This window comes from Lutjanus erythropterus, chromosome 6 (genome assembly GCF_056507025.1).
Source record: "Lutjanus erythropterus isolate fLutEry1 chromosome 6, fLutEry1.hap2, whole genome shotgun sequence".
In the NCBI taxonomy this organism is placed as follows: domain Eukaryota; kingdom Metazoa; phylum Chordata; class Actinopteri; order Lutjaniformes; family Lutjanidae; genus Lutjanus; species Lutjanus erythropterus.
Window position 1 is genome coordinate 39418668 of NC_139322.1, and position 12868 is coordinate 39431535.

The window sequence follows — 12868 nt, forward strand, 5'->3', positions numbered from 1 at the left end:
ATGGATTAACATGTTTATGTAGGGAATATTCTCTTACGCACTGCATTAACTGTTTTTGAAACATCTCAGTTAAAACACAAATTCAAAAAAAAAAACAAAAAAACAAGACAGCTATTGTAAGAAAAGATTTCTTTTGAAAAAGGAAACACCATGTACATATATTATACAATATCGTAAATGAAAAAAATATTTACATTTGTAAATTCTTATTCAAATCTTCACACTGGCTAGTATTTGTCTATTAATATGGACTGTTATTGCTGCTTTACTGTCCATTATTTAGCAAAATGATTCTCCTTTAGAAAACAAGACTGTGTTAAACGGCTTTTTTCTTTTTGCGCGGGAGCGTGAAGAGCCAATGTTGTTATCGTCTCCCTTCTTTTTGTAGAAAACCATGAGTAAAGTAAACTACACATAGGCTATCAACTCTTTTGAGTGTAAAAACAACTACAAAATGTACCAATTTTAGGTCTGCCAAAGTCACAGACGCAGTGTCGATCTCTGAGCAACATCAGCGATGTTAAGATAAGAAAAGGGCTTTTTAACGTAATGCCCTCTTTACTCTCCTCGACGTGTCCGCCTCAGGACAAGTCGACAAACTGGGAATAAACAGTTAAATCTTTATATACAACCCAAAGTAACAATTCACCGAAGCAAGAAGTGGCTTTTCGAGGTCTTCTATAAAAATTGTTTCAACATGCATATCATTGATTTCAAATGAAAAAGAAAAAAAGCACTCATTCAGAACAAAAAAAAGCCTTAAGCATTAAGTCTAGCATTTGTTCAATTGTTCTCTGCATCGAAAAAAGAAAAAAGTTTGTAAACTGGTCGGTTTTAGGAATACTGATATTTTCTTTTATCAGAGCTGCTGAGCGAGGGAGGGGCTTTTTAATTTGAAAAAACCTGCAAACAGGAAGTTGATGAGAGGCCCAGCCCCAACAGCGTCATCATCAGTTTTCCTACTCTGGAAACCTTTCGCCCTCGTCCAGGCACTTGAGGTTGTCCAGCATTGCATTTTTAAAAAAATTGTCTTTTATTTTTTTTTTTTGTCGTCTTTTGTTTTTTTGCAAGTGTGAAGTTTTTTTTCTTAAGAACAATATACGCTGTGTTGCTTTTTTAATTCCTCTTCTAAATAAGACAAATTGCTTTATATTGCATAACACAATAAAACCCTTACATGTACAGTATCAATGCCCAATAACTGACTATATGTATGGCAAACTTCATGTATCTCAAATTTCATGCATAAAGAAAATATGAGTTTTCTATTGAAAAAAGTGAACATAACAGACAAGCAATAAAATATCTCCACGTTTAAAAACAACATCAACAACCAAAGGAAAAATAGCATTAACACAATGTACATTCTGATTGCATTGTACCCACTATGTGGCGGCAGATTCATGGCCTCCGCCTCTGGAATAAAATCGAATTTTATTCTTCGAACGTGTGACTGTTTGTTCAGGCTCCTGGAGAAAGTTTTGTCCGATTCATATTGTGAGTTGTAACCGGGTACTCGAGCGACATCTGTGTCAATTATTTTACAAAAACAGGAGAATGCGTTGCCCAAAAACGTTCCAACAATCCCAGCAAGCAACAGGTGGAGCCTTTTTTTCTTTCTGTTTATTTACAATACTTTGCCTTAAGAAAACAGAACAACAGTATTTATTCGAGATGCATATAATCAACAAAATGTTTACTGGATTTATATGGTAGCAGTCATGTATAAGATGATGTTTTCAAAGTAAGATTGAAGACAATAGTGGGAGTACAATGCATTATAACAGTATTTTGTTATGACAAAGTGCGATTCATTATGGTAAAGTTTAAAAAAAAAAAAACAACAACATATATTTATATTTACATACCTTAATTTAATTAAAATGAACATTTTGTGGTTCTCTCTCAGGGTGACCCATCCAGCCCACTGTGATTCCACACATGATGTCAAACTGGAGTAAAAAAACACACTGGCTTTCATCGCTCAAACAAGGCCACACTCACATCTGGAGGATTTTATCTTTAGAAGACAAAGACTTGAGGGTTTTGACCCAAATGCTTAAAATAACGTATGGCAACCAGTGTGTGCGTGTGTGTGACTGTGTGTGAGCAACATTCAGATAGTGACTGTTGGATGTTGTTATTGATCATCCGAAACAAGTGCTCACTAGAAACAGCATGTTTTTACCTCCAATTCCCAATCCTGAGAGAAAAAAAAAACACCAACCCAAAGCCCGCCCGCCCGCCCACTGTTTGCAAAAATTTGAAATAAATGATTTTATAAAACAACAACAGGAAGAAAAGACTTGAACTTTGAGCTCGATGTTTCTTCCCTCAGTGGACTGTGATGGCTTCCTGAAGGACCGACAAAGCCACGGTGGCACAGTGGAAAGTTCATTTGCTTGTTTTATTCATCTTCTAATTTATTTGTATCTTTTTTTTTATATTTTCAACCTCCAACAGCACAGAGAAACAAAGAAACTGTCCTTTTTTTCTTTACATATCGCTATGTAGTCTCTTAAATAGCTTATAATGTGTTCAACGTCCTCCATCTTCGTCATGGCGAGCGACGGCGGTCGAAGGAGACTTTTCTGGGAGGGGTTAAAATGTGAGCCCTGACCTCCTGGCCACAGCGCTGTAACACCTCTCTTCTGTAAAATGATCATCTCTCAGCATTTATTATCACAGACGTCTGTCCGTCAGTGGAAACACAGGCATTAACAGACTCTGTGCTCTACATGTCTGTTTTTCTTTCGTTCTTGTCATCCAGTTTTCAGTTCTGTGAGTTTGGAAGGTGCAAGTCAGTGCTCAATTCAGAAACATGTGTTTCCTTGCTGCAGCATTGCACTTTGCTGTTTCCAGTTTTTCTCCAAGGAAACCACTCACGCGACTTTTCATGGGATGGATGAGGACACATGTCCTCCTTTCTTCTTTCTGTCTCTGGTCAGAGGGCGAGTCTTTGATTCTTGTGTTGTGGAGGGCGAGCATGGTGGACAGTGGTGCGGTGTGGCCGGCCCAGGACTCCTGGGGATGTTTGTGGTCCGAGTTGGGCAGAAGATGTTGGGGTTGATGGTGATGGTGTGTGTGTGTGTGTGTGTGTGTGTGTGTGTGTGTGTGTGTGTGTGTGTGTGTGTGTGTGAGAGAGAGAGGTGGTGGGGTGCTGGGTTAGTTGTCAGCTTGCATGTCCTTGAGCATCCCCTCCTTGTCACCGTTGGATTTGGGCCACAGTTGCTGCTGTAGCTCCTTCACCACCCTCTCCAGGTGCTCCCTGGCCTCCCGCTCCTGCAGCAGGTCGGCTCGGAGCTGCTCGCGGTCGGCCTCGGCGTGCTGCAGCTTCATCTGGAGGTCCTCAATCTGGAAAACAGAGCAAAGAGCTGAAGTCGGACAGCAGAACAGATATGACTACAGGACAGGAGCAATTTGACTTTATTCTAAACATTTCAACTTTATTCTTAACATTTCAACTTTTGACATTCCAACTTAATCGTTGGCATTTCGACTTTCAACATTTAAACTTTATTCTTGAAATTTCGAATTTATTCTTAACATTTTGACGTTATTTTCAACATTTCAACTTTATTCTTGACATTTCAGCTTTACTTTTGAAAAGCAAAAGCCAAAAAGATCTAATTTTTTCCCCTTATGCCTGGCCCTTTTACTCTTCTTTAAACTCCTTTCAGAAACGTAGTCATGAAATAAAGAAATAAAGATCTTATATTTCAAGACACAGGTGGTCTTTATAGCAAAATGATCTTTGAGAGCACCAAAAAGTAACGCCAAAGGCTCCTGAAAACTTGCTATTTTCCCTGTCCTGAGCCCAGGCTGCACAACATCTTAATGACAGCCTTCCAAAGACGACTGCAGTCTCTGCAGGGAGACGCAGCAGCTGGAGAGCATGACCCCCCTCTTGTTTTGTCTAATCTGCATTTCCCATGGTGCCTGAGGGAAGTCGACGTCTCTTCCTGTTTCCTTTCAGAGGAGGACTTATCATACGTCTGTGCACTTGGGGCTACACCCATTTATTTTTGACTGGGGAAGAGGAAATGTGGGGTTTTTTGCCGCCTTCTCCTCTGCTGACCTTGAGAGCATTTGAGACAGTGAAACTCTGAAACACTGCAATTACTCATAGGGTGCTGACGTGGTTGTCTAGACTTCCTTTGCATTGCATTGGACCGTTCATGTCTGTTTACATGCATGGTCTTGTTTGGCTTCATTCTCAAACGTATCATCAAGAGATCAAATCTATTCTTCAAAGGAACTACAAACAATTCTAGAGAACGATGGTTGATTGTTGGGTCTCATTCCAGGTTATCAAATACCAGCGGTTTGAGTTGGTTACGTGAGTCGAGCTGCTGACCTCAAGTGGCCTGGGTAATGAGACTCAAAAATCAACTATTGTTATACAGAATCATTTGTAGTAACCTCAAAAGATTTTAAGCTCAAAGTATGACCTCATTTACAGCTTTTCGAACCCTTCACAAGATGCGTCAGCATGTGCACTGACTGACCTGTGCGGAGTATTTTGCACGAAGACGTCCGGCCTCACAGCCTTTATCGCACACCCTCAGCTGTCGTGCCTGCTCCAGCTCCCGCTTCAAACGGATCCGCGACTCGTTCGCTTCCTTCATCTTCTTCTCACTCTCCGCCCGCAGGCGCTCAATTTCCTTCCTCAGGTTTCGCTTGGCCTCAGTTGCCTCCCGCAGCTTCTCCTTCTTGGCCACCCGCAAGAACTCCAACTCCTGGGAGGAAGAGATTTTGGACATTAGGTATCTCTTTGGTTTGTGCTTGAAAATTGAGTGTCCTGTGGCGGTTTTGCAACTGCTGTGAATGCCGGTGGATATATCTGTCACATGGCTGTTTGACTTTGTTTCTGGGCTGTTGACACCAGAGATCAGTGACTAGTTACTGTAGGCTCCAGTGTCCATGTCAGTGTTTACACTGAGCCAAGTCAGGGGTTAGGGCAATGTGTGGGCTGACAGAAGTTAGGTTTCCTTCCTCTGAATCACTGTAAGAGTGCGAGTGTGTGTGTGTGTGTGTGTGTGTGTGTGTTGTGGTAACACGCCCATAGCCTACTCATGGGAACACAGCAGTTGGGACAAACACGTCTGTCATCAAGCTTTGTTGGTTACTACAAAAAGAGTGAAAAGAAACAATCCCCATCACACCCTCTACTCTGCACAGGCTTTACATAAGAACTCTTTCACTGCCATCAGGGTTGGTTCAACTAAAACACAGCAGGAATTACACCAGCTGTTGTATTAAAGTAAATGCATTTATCTCATAGGATAGCTGGATTTGTCTTGATGGAAAGTGAAAGTGGAATGCTGTCGCTGGAGTTGCTTTTCTTTGCTCAGGATGCGTTTTGTGTTGCTCACCCACACAGACTCCTTCGTCTGCAGTTTTTTTGTTCTCGGTCCAAGACCAAAAATAAAAATGGAAGTCTGGCCTTTCCCTTTGCAGCAACATCCGCTCTCATTGTTATCACTTGCCAACTCATGCTAAGCTTTTGCGGACAGTGATAATGACTTCTAATCCACTTCTGCATTTTGATGCCTAAGCTCAAGTAGTTTCCTCAGTGTGTAGACTCTGAAAAGATTTCAAGAACAAAGAGGGAAACTTAAGGTTGGTATGAGTCGTCATGGGCAGCTGGGGTTGGGAAATCCCACTCTGTCAGCCAACAGTGATACATCATTGGGCTGCATTCACTTTATGAAATCATATACTATGTAAATATAGCATATCAGTGCAAGAATAAAGCCCTTAATCACCAGGGCTGAAGATCTAAATACTGATGGCTATCCAGGCTGTCGCTATGGGCAACAAAAAAAACATATTCATAAGTCACTGTTTATATAACTAATATGTGCTGTGTTTCTTTATAGTTTAATGGACACAGGTGACTGGTGTGTGGCCTTGAATGACACAGAAGTTAGTCTACATAAAGGAGTTTGCTTCTCTATATGATCTAATAATTAAAAACACTTTCCAAATCCATTTTAAATTCTGGGAAAAATAGAAGTCAGGGCTCAACAGGCTTGCCCACTTGAACTAGAACATTTCTAACCCAGATACTCTCATTCGGCAAGGGGAAAGATGACCATTAGGCAAGTTTCTGAACAGGTCATACTGTTCTTTAGGAGTGTAACGACTGATCTGGACAGATTTATGGATTCAGTGTTCAACAATCCAAAATGATCAATGCAAAGTCATTATTTAGCTGCTTTTTGTGAATTGAAAAAATGTAACTGAATGTGTTAAATGGACATATGATATGATACAGATCGCAGCCCCCTGGTTAGAATGGTATGATTTGATCATATGTTGATGAAACTGATGATTTTATGGTCTCAGTGCTCTGAGTGGAGGACTACCTGCTGGAGGCTGCGTTTGGCCTGCAGTGCAGATCCTAACTTCTCCTCCTGCTTCACTCTCATCTTCACAATCTCGTGCAGGAACTTCTCCTTCGACTCTTTGGAGTCCAGTCCGCTGTCCAGCGCCTGTCTCAGGCTCTCCAGCTCGGACTCCAGCCCCAGCTCCGGAGGGGTCATGGGGGCCGCGACGTGCGCTGCTGCGGGGATGGCGCCTTCGGCCGACGTGACAGTACAGACGGGCCCCTGGGCGCCCGGCGAGCTCAAGTCCTTGGCCGAGCTGGATGAAGTGAACGATGGCGACGAAAGAGAGGACAGGGACGAAGTGACTGTTGAAAAAAACAGAGACACATGATTGTGGGAAAAGATTTAGCTAGCCAGTCCAACCCGTCACAATTACTCTAGCTGCTGGTATTGAGGTCTTTGCTTACATTCGTCACGGCTCTCCACTTCGATCTCCACCTCAGAGTCTTTGTCGTCCTGAGGTGGCAGTGCTGGTGGCTTGCTGGCAGCTGAGGACGGAGGGCAGGGGGCCTCTGGCACAGGGGGCGGGAGCTCCCCTGTGGCTCTTCTCTTGCGAGGCCTGGAGTTTGCGTTGGCGCCCTCACCTGGGGGTTCGCCTCCACTCGGGTGGGAGGTGCTGGGTACCGAAGGGGACATGGGGCCCACCTTCCCCAGGGGCAGTGGTGTGAGGGCGACATTGGGGGCCACGGCTTTCTCCAGGCTCTTGTAATTGTAGAAGCTGAAAAAGAAAACAGACAGTTTAAAGTGCGTGTGCGATGTTTACATGCAATAACTTACATCAAGGTTACATAAGAGCTGAATTGTGCATGCAAGTAAACACAGGCGGCACCATATTGTATGATCCACTTTGAACAGCCCATGCCAAGCAGGGTAGAGAAACACTGAAACAAAGTGCCTGCAGCTCTTTCCTCCCACTGCAGGAGAAACTGGGCCAGATCAACTGTGATATGGTGCAGCCTGCTCTGCCATCACCATGCCAAGTGGGTGCCCACAGTATGAGTGTGTGTCAAATGTGTGTGAATGGTGGAGTGTGGGAGGCTGTGGTACAGTCAGACTTGACCCCTGTGACACCAGCCCACCCAGACAAGTGAGAGAGCATGCTGGGAGCTCATCACATCCAGCTGAACAAAATGGCTGTCATCTCTCACAGTGAAGAGCACGGATTTCATTGTTTGTCATAGATTTCTTTTGAAGTTGGCTGAGTGCTCTTTGGTGAGAGCGTTTTTTTTTTTTTGTTTTTTTTTCCATTTTGGATCTGGTTGTCTCACCTGTCTCTCAGCAGGGCCAGGGGGTGACTGGAGGGCTCCTTATCACCGGCGGAGATGTGGGGGGACCAGGGTCTGAAGGCTGAGGGCCTCTGCCGGGGCTGGATGCAGTTAAGCCCCTGAAAAAAAGACAGTGATAATACTTCAAATTACAAGCAATGATACAGCCAGGAAGCTCAACAACAGTTTCTCCATTTTTGTATACAATTAAGGCTGGATATATCTTGAATCTTTTGAATGCTAATGCTAAAGTTATTCTATAAATCCCTTTTTATTTAACAAATGAAGCCAAATTTCTCAAAAAACACAAGTAGCTAATAAAAATACACAACAAGCGTATGAATCTAATGAGATAAAGTGTTTAAAATGTAATAATATCCATTAGTTTTACATCCGATAGTATGGAAAGTACAGATGTTAGAAAAAACCAAACAGATTTTCAGGTTTTCAACCCAACTCTGCACAGATGAAACAACGGGGAAGAAAATCAGCTGCTCCTCAACCTGTGGCTGTTACGGTGTTCTGTCCATTTATGCCGCCTTGTCAGGAAATGCTACCCTCGCACGAATCGACAGCAAAGTCTCAATAGTTTTTTATTACAAACAGCAGTAAGTGTACTGTAACAATATGGGGAGCATATTTTGATACTGTATTATAGCATATTTATTTAAAATTTCAGAGGTAGTGTAATTTGATAGATCAATATCCTTCTTCAAATAATACTCCCACTGCAGAATCATTTTATACTACACCACTACTCACTCCATGCATACTGTAAGAATACGGGAGCATGTTGAAATACTCATTCTCATGATTTTGAAATAGATATCAAATATAATTTTTTATACTATTAGTACATAGAAGTTTAACATTCTGGTATTGTGACAGCATTATGTCAGTGTACTGAAAAAACTTGTTTTATAGTGAAATTTTTTTATCTGCTTTACCTCAACCTGTCTTATCTGTTACCTGCTCTTCTGAGGTAGCTGGTGGCAGAGAAACAACATTTTTTTTTTGGCCTTTTCTATTATGACTTTCTTCTTTTATTGTCAACGTTCAGTGGTAAAAATGATGGGTTATCCACTTTTTACAATTTCAGACTAGAATATTTCAGGGCTTTATTTCTGGTGGTATAATATTACTAGTGTTACAAAGTGCTTCAGGTTGCAGTCAAATTCTTTTCCTATAGACAGTCCACTGATTCAAAGGGTGTGCTGTAGAGATTGATGTACTGTGTGACTGCAGAGGGGTCAGTATGAAGATGAATTGTTGAAGACATTCTAAGTATATCTCCGTGGTAGATTTTTTTTTAGGGAATATCGATCTTCTCTGTGGACATCCATCATTATATTTTGGTTATATTCTGTTACACCACTCCCTCAAACTTCTCTCTGGTTCAGTAAGTGAAGCCGCAGGGCTCGTGGTGTCTACAGTTACCCCTCTGTTAGCATGGCTTGCCAAATCTAAATTTAAGCTCTACCCTCATCTGAAAACTTTTGTATAATGTTACATGACATCTCATCTCGTGCACCGTGCATCATTATCATCATCGTTGTCGTCGTCTTTTTCCTGAGCTTAGCAACACCAACCTTGTTGGAGGCGGACAGGGACTGTAGCCAGTCGTGCTGCTTCTCTTTGTCAGCCAGCGGGGACTGTGACGGGAAGTCTTCATGTTTGGACTTTTTGATCGGGATGGGATCAGACGCCTGGAAAGACAGAAAAGAAGGACATTTGTTTTGAGTTTTAAAAATGCAGGATCGATAATACAAGTGAGATGTGGCTGGATTTCACTCAGGAAACATTTCAGGATCAACATTTTTTGTTTTAAAGACATTATATGCTTCTGTGAGCTCACAAGCAGCACAACAGTCAGTCTGCAAACAGGTTTAAACGTGCAAACACATCAAAGTCGATTATTTTTCCCACGTGATGTAAATGCAGCAGTTTGCCTGCTTGGCACACTAAAATGTCAGTGAACTGAAAAAGCACCTGATAGAGTCAGACAGACCAATAACTCTGTGTGTGTGTGTGTGTGTGTGTGTGTGTGTGTGTGTGTGTGTGTGTGTGTGTGAGAGAGAGAGAGAGAGAGAGAGAGAGAGAGAGGATGCCTGATAGGGGAGCGCCAGCGGAGGTGTCTGATAGCTGGAAGTGCGTGTAAATGAAGGTGTGGCGTTGACTTTGTGTGTATGTGTGTTGTTGCTTCAGGGTTACCAAGTTGTGTCACACACTTGTCACACACAGAATCAAATAGAGCTAGGTGTGTTTGCCTGTGGCTAGAGGTGACTGGGGCAGTGTGTGTCTGTCTGCGTGTGAGTGTGCGCGTGTGTCTGTCTGTCTATCATACACAGATACACCCATACAGACAGACAAGTGAGGGTTTGTTTCTCTTTCCCCCCGTCAGGCTGGCTCTGTGCCTATGACATCAGCCTGTCCAAGCTGTGGCTGTCACTAGCTGCCACACACACACACACACACACACACACACACACACAAAGAGCAAATGCATTTCTGATTGAACAGTGTATTCGCAGCTTTCCCACAAATTCCAAATCAAAGACATTTTTGGAGCATTTTTAATGCTACGCAGAATCTTATCTCAGATCATTTTATAAAGCCAAAACTGGTGGTAGATGGAAAAGGCAGTGGGATATTAATTATTACTGTACTACTCTGTATGGGTCTTATGTAGCTGTGTTATAGTGGTGTTGTTCTTTTTTTTGTTTGTTTTTTGCCTTTTGAGAATTAATTGGAAACGTTGAGGAAAAAGTCAAAATTTTGAAAATGGTGTGGAAATGTTGAGAACAAAGTGCAAACATTAAGGAAAAGTCTCGCCTATACGATAAGAGAAACATGGAAATGTTGAGAAAAAAGTTGAAATGTTGAGAATAACATGGTAACATTGAGAATTAAGTAGAAATTTTGAGAACAAGGTGAAAAGGTTGAGAAAAAAGTTGAAACATCGAGATAAAAGTCTAAATGTTGAGAATAAAGTGAAAAGGTTTAGTAAAAAGTGCAAAATATGGCGAGATAAAAATCAAATAAAGACAAAAAATAAAGCCTCTTGCAATTAAAAGATCTTACAAATACATTATTTCAAAGGGACCATGCCACAAATGTGGAATTTTAGTTCCAAGTATATAATATTTGTATTAAATGGGTCTACAAAAACACATTAAATCGCTGTTAGTGATTCAGCAGCAACATATTCTGTGGAGGAAAGCTAGAGGATTCTTGCTGAGGACTGAAGTGAAGTTCAGCTTCTTCCTACAGCAGTTAGTGTTGAATTATCATACATGTTGTATGTTTGCTGCTCTGTGTCGGTGTTTGGAGGTCATGTGTTGGAGTGGAGGTCACACATGTGATGCAGATCTGGGCCGGCTCAGTCAAACCTACAGGGTATATACTGTATTCACTCTCTCCCTGCTTCACTTCATGATGCTCTCTCGCTCTTATTTTCTGTCTCTGAGGATCTCCCTCGGGAATCTGCATCATTCAGCCGGCAAACTGCTGCAGCGTGCACGAGCGGGCACGCACGCACACACTCCTCCGTAGTGTCAACAGGTGGTCATTTGTAATGGGGTTAGATGCTGCCTCTGTGTCGACCATGTTGGCAGTGTGTCCCGCTGTGCCACATGTCTGTGTAATCAGAGCTGCTCTCACAGGAAAGTAGCGTGGCTAGACGAACAAATACCGCCGAGGTCTGCCGGCGTGACAGCTGTCCTCGATCCACCACAGCCCCCATGTACAACTCCACTGCTTTCAATGACTTTCCAGAACAACGCCAGAGTGCTTCCACGGGCAAGAATCTTGTTTTCTTTCTGCTCTGGTAGTACACCTCAAGAAATGCTTGAGAAGGTCCTTCACATGTGGAAATAACATTTATAGATTTTCAGGGGTTGCATGTGTAAACCTCTCAAATAAAAGTAAGCAACTAAGTAGGTTTTCATGTCTGCTCCTTTATATACAATCCATCTGAGTAATCAGAGTCTACATGCTGTCATTTAATCTCAATCACAGTTTTTTTTAAGAATTACGGTCTATGAAAAAAGCTCAAAAAGGCCATGCATATATCTCCATTACATACATCTGATTCATTCAATTTATTGTATAACCTCACAATGAATTTCCCCTTTTTCTATAAAGGTTCTACAACATGGCTAAAGTACAATTCGCACTGGTAGCATCATGTAGTGATGCATTCCTTAATGCACACCAAACACGCCACAAGAAAAAGTCACGGTAGAGCAGCCGGGATGCAACAATTTGGGGACTGAATGCAATAAAATTTTATTTTCTCTATTTTATGGAGAGTCCTTGAATCATTTAGTCAAAAAATGTCAGAATAAAACTATGAAAAATGCTCAGAGTGTTCCTCAGACCCCAAAAAAGGGTCTACAAATTGCTTCTTTTGTCCAAGCAACAATCAGAAACCAAAGGACTCTTCATTTACTGTCAGAAACGACAAAGAAAAGCAGCAAATCCTCACATTTAAGAGGCTGGAACCAGCAAATGGTTGACATATTTGCTCGAAAACTATGTCAGAAATGTCTTTTCTGTGTTCTTTCAGTGGACTAATCATTCCAGCTTTTCTATCCAATGGTTGTTGGAATATTTCAGTCCGGACCGGAGCGGTGGACCAACGAAATGACCAATATGGCCATCCCTAGAGCGACACTGCTAGCATAACTAAAAATGGCTCAAGAAATCACAACCCAAAACACCCCAGAACCAGATAAACTGCATTTAGCCTCACTGGTCATAAGGCACAACCATCGTCTCCATCATGACTTTTTTTTTAGTAGTACTTGGTATGTTTAAGTGAGCAAAATGTGTGCAACTGTTTCTCTTACAGTGACCAGAGCATTTTGGGGTTACAAGGCTTGTGGCTGGTGTATGTAGTGGAACAGACTGGGACTACAATAGTACAGAGCGGTCCAGGCTGTGGTTGGTAGGTTTGTGGGTTATCTAGAGATGAAGAGATATGTCCTACATATCAGGGCAGCAAAGCAGGGCTAGAGGCAAAAGGCTAGAGCCTGCAGTTCAGCCCAGAGAGTGGCTGATCTCACACACATACACACACACACACACACACACACACTGTGCTGCCTCTGGGCAAAGTCTCTGTGCCACGTGCCAGTCCTCGTCTCGTGGATTACCGGTTGCCAACGCCGCGGCTTTCCATCAGGGCGAGATCCGGCCCCGGTAATCTTG

At 42.3% G+C, this 12868-nt stretch overlaps 1 protein-coding gene across 1 annotated transcript in view; it reads right to left on the reverse strand.

The window, feature by feature from the left end:
• Positions 1-2332: 2332 nt before the first annotated feature.
• The window catches only part of skia (SKI proto-oncogene a), a 92592-nt gene continuing 82056 nt past the window's right edge, over positions 2333-12868 (reverse strand). Inside the window, exons 2-7 of the mRNA XM_084721861.1 lie at positions 9247-9363; positions 7661-7776; positions 6800-7110; positions 6372-6697; positions 4509-4739; positions 2333-3354 (exon numbers count right to left, since the gene is read on the reverse strand). Coding sequence (XP_084577987.1) covers positions 3166-3354; positions 4509-4739; positions 6372-6697; positions 6800-7110; positions 7661-7776; positions 9247-9363 — 1290 coding nt within the window. The 3' untranslated portion in view covers positions 2333-3165. The remainder of the gene's footprint in view (positions 3355-4508; positions 4740-6371; positions 6698-6799; positions 7111-7660; positions 7777-9246; positions 9364-12868) is intronic.